The following is a 7,690-nucleotide window of genomic DNA, read 5'->3' as shown; positions in this document are numbered from 1 at the left end:
GCCTTTATACAACAGAATTTTTATTTATTTCACCTGTGGGGAGAACCACCATCCCCAACATTTCAATTATAACAACTGTAACAAAAAGAACAACTGTAGTTGAATTTTGACAATTATTTTGGATTAACTGATGAAATTCTAACTAACTCTAGGAAAGTATTTGCTGACAGAAAAACAAAAAAAAACTACTCTACATGCACAATTCAGAATCTTAACTTGAATTTCAAAATGATTGGTAAAAGGGGAAACATTTGTATCAACACAGTGCATTAAACCCACTGTGTGCTGGTACCGTAATGGTATACATTATGCATTTTCCATTAGACTTACGAATTAGCATCTTCATATAGATTTTCCCCCAGACTTGCAACATCTCATTTGCATAAATACATAAAATGGGTATAAAGTATAGTGTATTTATATAGTACATAGTTTATATGTATAATATAAAATATATATTCATAGACATTTCAATTTATACCTGAAATCAATGTCATTGGCTGGTTGCAAAATACCCAGTCCTGCACGGGATTGATCTAAAGGAGGACATTCCACATTATTGTCCACAAGCTCTATCTCAAAATATGAAAATATCAAAGCCAAAAATTGCTTAATTTCATGGACAGCAAATAACCTGCCAGGGCATTTTGCTATGCCTGTTCCAAATGGCATATAGTAGTACTTTAACTTGCGACCGTTGCGGTAGAAGTCAGTCTTTTCTTCTCCGTTCTCATTGAGAAAGCGATCATATTTGAATGTCTGTAATAAAAGCCACAAAAGAGTTACTTGACACTTGAATACCTCCAAAGACTAGATAATGCCATTAAGACACAAAATGCAGGCTGGGAAAGAAGAGCTTCTAGCAGGAAGCATTGTACAGTAGCGCCAGGCCCCATGGCGCTGTTTTGGAGAGGGCAGCCCCTGAGAAGTTCTGGTGTGTAGGACATAATCCCAGGTTCTTTGCTGAGAAGACTCCTTTTGTTTTCTGACCTCTTAAAAGAAGGATTATAACCTGCATCCTTGCTCATGCAGCAGAACTGGAACACCCCTCACCCCTCATTCTGTGCCTCTGGGAAAATATTATCCTTACCCTTGTCCTCCCTCACCCCCCCCTCCCCAGTGGTGACGTTTCCTCACGGAGGAAGGCAGTAAGCAGAAGGCTCTCTTGGCCTGGCAGCCACTTTTTGGTTACACTAAAATATGTTTTACAGGTAGTGCTTGCACTGACTTTATTCTTTTTCTTGCCTGTCGTTACGTCTCAAGGTGTAAGAACAGACTGTCTGGAGTACAATAGAAAACAGCCATGGGGCACCCCTGGTAAATGTTGTATTTAAAGGCACGTTAGCTTCTGCTAGAGCTCAGAGTTTAATGCACCTTGATAAATACTTACTAAGGGATCAGCATAGATTTCTGGATCAAAATGCAACAGTTGAGGATAAAGAGCTACAATATCATCACTGCGAATGTTGTAAAAATTGTTCTCTAAGTGCAAAGTGAAATCCTCCTTGGCAACTCGGAAAGTCATGGATGCACTCGATAGCCTCATTGCCTCCTTGATGACACTGTCTGTAGGGAGAAGAAAAGGAACTATTGCCATGGAAATAGTATGCATATACATTTTGGACTATTTCAAACCCATTATCGAACCCTGCATTTATTAGAAGAAATACTATAACAATAACTTTCTAAATGCCTAAGAAAGTATCTTTCTCGTTTCTTTTTAGCATTATTATCCCTTCTGCAGATAACACTGAGAACATAATCCGCTTTCCCCAAGAAAAATACTTCTAGTTGAAGCAACAGAATATTTGAAAGTGAGCTTTTTCACTCTGAGATAAAGAACAAAACAGTCAAAACCAGAAGCATAACAAGAAAAAGAAACAGTGATCAAGATTTCCTGAAACTTTGAGGTGATGCATAGAAACCCATACTTATAAAAAGTAACTTGCAGGTTTTTTGCTTCAATATAAGCAAATTAAAAAAAGAAAGAAAGAAAGCAACAGTAGTTAAAGGGTGACATTTTCAAAACTACTTCCTGTAACTTGGACACTTTTGAAGAATGTGCCTATGATTTGAAAAATACTAAGAATATTAAGTAATGGTATTAGAAGATACTGCTTCACATCATAAGCACTAGGATATAAAATTTGGCAACATCCTTTTATTTCATCTAAAGTCATTACTAAACAAAATGTTCTGAATTATCCATGGGTCTCCAATACTATGTTATGTAGCTGTATTGAGACACGCCATTACTCACAAAAAAGTGCTATCCATGTGAATTTTGATGCTCTCGGTACCACCTAGGACATTGGGAAGACTGACTGTGTTGGCTATTGCTAAGGAACATATAGGTTTTTGTTCTAGTTTGTTGGCTAATTGCATAGTAATTCCATAGCAAGCATTTATACAGTAACAAATAGAAGACTGAAAATTGTGGGGAGATTTCAGGTACTCTTGCATAAAATAATCATACCTAGTACTGGCATATTATCCAGCTGTTTTCGGTTCAAGGAAATATGTTTGCCATCTAAGCTGATCTTCTGTCCAGCGCTTTCCAAAACACTTCGCACTTCTTTGGTAGCAGCTGTCATTGCTTCTGGACTCCTAAGATCAAAAGAATAACATAATTTTACACTTCGAAATGCTTTAAAAAGGGGTTTTGCCGTTAACTTTCTTCCTGACTAAAATAGTTTGTTAGCTGACAAGTACAACCTTCTAAAATGAAAATGTTGCAGCAAAATGCTGCAACTACACTTTTTTGTGTCTTAGTAAAGGTACAACAGCTTCAAGAAATGGAAAAGAACCCCTCCAATGACAAGTGGGACAGAACTGATGTGCATAACTGAGGTAGTAAACAGTAATGTCACTAAAAAGCAATGCCAAGAATAAGAAATAAAACAATCAGTTGTAGATTAGGAAATAGCCCCACTGCGGGTAGAAAGTTTAGGAACAGGATCATAGATCAGTTTTATAACATCACTTATCCTGGATGATGTCCTGTTATGTGGCAATATTCTGTGTAGCTGAAAAGAATTTTCCTAATACTAAAAGTCCATATAGTATCCTTCACTGTCTAGACTTTCTTACAGACACAGAATATATGAGCTATGGTGAAATACCTATAGATAATACATCATGCAATAGTGTCTTGATGAAGGCACAATTAATCAGGGTGTTAAAAGACTCCAAGGCCAGAAGACCTAAAGCCAATGCATTCTTGGAGTGAGAAGTACTAAAGAACCTCAGATATTAGCATTGGCAGGTAGATTATGAGGGTGCAAGCCCCTGGCTAAATCAAAAAATTAGCAATTTAGATAGACACTTAAGATTTGGTCATGTTGAGGTAGATTATACTCCACAGAGGCCCACTCTAAAATGGACGTTTGATAGTATTATCTGAACTGTGCACTCCTCTCACAAGTAACAAGCTCAGTAGGATCTATCAATGTATGAACTATTTTCTGTTAAGTATCTGTGAAAACAATAATGAAGTTAAAGCTCATTTTGCCTGTGCTAGTGAGAAGGTCTAAAAATGTCTGATTACATTGGGAGCCTTCAGTACAATTAATGTTCTGACTGCAGCCAGCAGTTTTAATGTCATATCATACAGATTTACTCCAAAGCTTTCTTTACAAAGTGTAGCATTGCCCTGGAGTGTTGTTTTTAAAAAAAAATCTACAGAATTGCTCTGTGGTAGCATTACTTGGTCTCAGAGATGTGAAGAGGGTTTCTGTGGAAGTCCAGAACAATGTGTCACTTCTGTTGTAATCAGTAAGCTTTTTGACACTGATGAGGTATCAAGCAGTGGATTTTGCCTGTATTAATGAACTGGTTTCTGAAAAATAAACATTTTTCTTGTTTGGAAACAAGAAGCATTGGGACTTACTTAAGGAGATAGAACAAGCTCCAAAACGTGGCAGGAATAGTGTTGGCTTGTGAGGCCCAGAGCAATGCCACATGGGTCTTCGCTTTTTCCATGTCATCGAAGGTTGACAGAGTGTCATTCAGAAACATGCGGAGGGTGACAATCTCAGAGAGGTTGTCCCTCTTCAGGAGGTTCTTGTGGAGGAGTGCCTCTCCCAGCTTCTCACGTGCGCTGTGGGCACTCTTGAAGAGGTGGATAGGCAGTCCTGCCACGAGGGCTGGGAAGATTTTATCAAATTCCTTGAAGTTTTCGAGGGCATTTAGTATATGAGCTCTCTCAGTTTCCTGCTTTGATGACAGATTTTTGTCGTGATTTGAATTAAATTCTTTACCAAAAAGTGTTAAAAAGCCAGACTCGAACATCACTTGGCAACAAAACGTATAAAGTCCTTCTGTCACCCAGGCATTAGACTGAAGTTTAGATGTTCTTGACTGCAACATGACGTATTGTAGGTTTTCCATCATTGCTTCAATGAGGGCATCTAGGGCATTACCTTGAAGGGTTCTAATGAAAGTCTGATGAAAATTTTCAGTGGTGTTTCCTTCTGCTGGGTCAATGCTACCATGCCCAAAAGCCTGTCACAAAATAAATTGTATGCATGATAAATCAGGCCTGCCATAGTTTTGATGATAAAGTCTAACAGAAATTAAAGCCAAAGTGTAACTTCGTAGCTTACTAGAGGGAAGCTATTAATACCAAACCCGATACTTTCTCAGTGAACCATAGCAGTTAAGTAGGCAAATGAAAATAGATTCGAATAGATGCGTACAAATAAATGCACATGGTTACCTAGACCTTCATTCAACTCCCATTGACATCAACAGGAGACTTTTTGCTTACATCAGTAAGAGTTTGGCTGAGCTCCTCCTGTGTTGCATCATTTTTTTAAGGCATTAGGACCAATTCTTCTATAGTGCCTCCTGAAGAAGATTTCAGCTGCAGCCAGCTGTATGAACATTTTGCAGATGGTGCTAATTGTATTTCTACGTTAGCCATTTGGGATGCTGCATCCCTAAATAATGTCACTCTTGGACAATCCAAATCGGACCATCCAAATCACTGCAAATTTCCTTTCCATTAAGGACAGGGAAAAAAAGACCCCAATGTTTTAAACCAATGGAAGTGCAGAAATGTCAACCCAATTATATTTCAGAGGCATAGTTATGCTATAGCGATTAACAGGGTATGTTTGTCCCGCCAGCAGATACTTTGCATGTTAGACATTAAAACCATTTTTAAAGTGGTACCTTGGCAGAAGCAGCAAAATGGAACTTTTTCCAGTCCAAGTGTTTTCCCTGGCGTATCAATGCATGGTATGAAAAAGGGTCAGTGAGGAAATGAATGTATTTCCCTGCTACTCGGCAAGTGAAAATGTGGCCATACTTCTTCTGTTTTTCTCTGAGGAATTCAAGGGGGTTGGTGCTGAACTGCAAGGCACAGCCCAGGTACGGGAGGAACCCATTTTCAAGTGGCGGCTCACCTTGTCGCCTACAAAACACAAACAAAAGCTGGATTTAGAAGTATGCGTAAAGATCTCTCCTCCAGGACTAGCAGGGAAGTAAAATGACGATGCTAGGCTTTTTGTAATGTGAAAAAATGTGGGGAAAAAAACCCCAACCCAAACAAATAATACATTGACAAATAATTTTCTCCCCTTTAAGCAGTAAACCTATTGTGAGGTCTATGGCATACAAGAAAGAATAACTCTAACAGCCTGTATTACGATGAGCAGAATAAAACAGTTTGATTATATCATTTTTCTTTTCCCTAGATCAAGAGTATGCTTTTAACTTGTTTCAATGCAACTTTGTTGCCACTACCTAACATGCACAATTGCATAATTGTCCCATAAGTGAATCATCCATCCCACTAATACTGTCTGATACAACGGTATTCATAATTCAATTTGAATACCAAGGGGAATAGCCTCTTGAGTGTTAGTTGCCAAGAAAGAAATAACAAGAAATTGTTATTTAATTTCTATTATTATTAAATTTCAATAACAAGAAAGCTTGTTATTATTGGCATATCCCATTTGGACCAGAGCCTGCTGAAAATAGTGGGAATTTTGCCATGATCTTCAATAAGCAGAAGAGTTAGTCTTTCAGGCAAAGTGTCATTAAGCACATATACTTAAATGCTACTTTTTATGCTCAGTCAGAAAACTACTTTCCTGCATAAGGACACCATAGCTGCTAAAATAACTTTCAGATAATACTTAGCTTTTCTAGTAAATTCCTGATGGCTATTATCTGAAGTTAACTATTTTCACCTTTTTTATTAAACTTTTAAAATTAAACCAAGAAAATGACTGCTGAAAAATCCAAAAGGACAATGGGTAAGCAAATTATTTGCTCCTTATGTAAATGTGCTAGTAGGATAAATGCTTTGAAGGAATATGTATTTGACATAGTAAGGTACATAAATATCTGTATTAAACTGTGTAACTAGTAGACTGGTAGACTGATAATATGAATATATTTGTAAGTAGGTGTTAAACTGTAATTAGGTATAAGTAGGTATTAGCTGTGATTACAGTGCAGGTAAAACTATAGCCCAGTACTTTAGGAAATCAGAACATGCATATTCATATTTTAATTTTAACTAATTTTAATTACCTCATTTATGCATAGATTTGTATCTACAGCTATGTCTAGGCATTACCACACTATTATTAAAAAGCCACCCCACAAAAATTCTATTGTAAAAGAAATCTCTCGAAAGACCAAACTACAGTGTTGCCATGCTATTCTGCATCTGTCCATCTGATAGCCGCAAGATAACACTTCTTTTAATTATGTAGAGAGTATATTTGGCAGGAAGAAAGGCTAGGTACACCGGGATGCATTTACAGATAGATTCCTTACCTCCTCCTCCTCCTCCCTAGAAGAAACCAAAACCCACAGCAGAGTATTAGCATTGTTCCCCAGATCCACGGTGCTGTGAACATTTCTGGTAACGCCCGAAGACTTCCCAGTGGCAAACTGGTAACCACCAGTATGGCAGGAGAGGTGACTGAGGATGACACAGAAGACGGGTCGTGATTTATATACAGTAGGTGCATCACTGCACCTGATGGCATTCAGTCAACCTAGCAAGCTATTGATTAACCATTTCTGGAGAGAGCCTGTTTTGCCTCAGCTCTGACATCTTTCCGCAGAGAGGTTCGCCGGATTGATGTAGACAGTTGCGGACACGGCCTTGTGCTGATGTCACATACCAGGAGCGGATCCAAAGTAACCAAACAGCTGTAATAGCTGATAATTTGAAGGTCTGTCAGGTGTGCTTTATCCTGCAGATTTACCAATTGCGGTTTATAGTTCAAGTTTAGCAATATATGAAATGGCTACTGACGGCTGTCCAGAGGATTCAGTCCGGGCTAACCGGTGGCTGCAGTTCATGTCGTCCTTCAGCCACCAGCCGGCTCACCCCCTCCCGCCTTCTCCCGGAGGGCCCTGGCTCCGGTGTGCCGCTGCGGGAGGGAACGGCGGGGGTTCGGCTGTGGGGAAAGGGACGGCTGCGGACATGGGCTTACTCCCTCCAACAACGTTTCTCTGGTAGAAAGGGAAAAGCGGGCTTTCTATAATGCAGCGTGAGAGAGAAGAAAGGAGGATTAGGCAACCATACTGGTTTGGGGGTTTTTCCATTATCCTTGGATCACCTTTTATTTGCCCATTAAACCCTTTTCCTTCACTGTTGCTGACTAGTGAGAGTTCAAACTTTGGCTTCCTCCTGGCACCTGGCATCGAGCCACCGAGGAGG

At 39.1% G+C, this 7,690-nt stretch overlaps 1 protein-coding gene across 1 annotated transcript; it reads right to left on the bottom strand.

The window, feature by feature from the left end:
* Positions 1-220: 220 nt before the first annotated feature.
* Positions 221-6,905, bottom strand: LOC104624744 (cholesterol 7-alpha-monooxygenase). Its single transcript, XM_010292189.1, has 6 exons — positions 6,796-6,905; positions 5,176-5,416; positions 3,890-4,503; positions 2,477-2,607; positions 1,391-1,566; positions 221-759 (listed from the first exon to the last, which is right to left on the bottom strand). Exons 1-6 carry the CDS (start codon positions 6,876-6,878, stop codon positions 460-462), a joined length of 1,545 nt encoding a protein of 514 aa, XP_010290491.1. The 5' UTR covers positions 6,879-6,905; the 3' UTR covers positions 221-459.
* Positions 6,906-7,690: the final 785 nt, after the last annotated feature.

This window comes from Phaethon lepturus, unplaced genomic scaffold (genome assembly GCF_000687285.1).
Source record: "Phaethon lepturus isolate BGI_N335 unplaced genomic scaffold, ASM68728v1 scaffold9688, whole genome shotgun sequence".
NCBI classification, from domain to species: domain Eukaryota; kingdom Metazoa; phylum Chordata; class Aves; order Phaethontiformes; family Phaethontidae; genus Phaethon; species Phaethon lepturus.
The sequence above is the reverse complement of the archived record's forward strand: the minus strand, read 5'-3'. Positions and strand labels throughout refer to the sequence as shown.

Excerpts from the sequence above, each read along its gene's own strand:
- LOC104624744 (XM_010292189.1), bottom strand. The coding sequence starts at position 6,878 with ATGTTCACAGCACCGTGGATCTGGGGAACAATGCTAATACTCTGCTGT. Across the intron at positions 4,504-5,175 it reads ATTTTGCTGCTTCTGCCAAG|GCTTTTGGGCATGGTAGCAT; the intron begins GTACCACTTTAA and ends ATTTTGTGACAG. Across the intron at positions 760-1,390 it reads AAATCTATGCTGATCCCTTA|ACATTCAAATATGATCGCTT; the intron begins GTAAGTATTTAT and ends CTTTTATTACAG.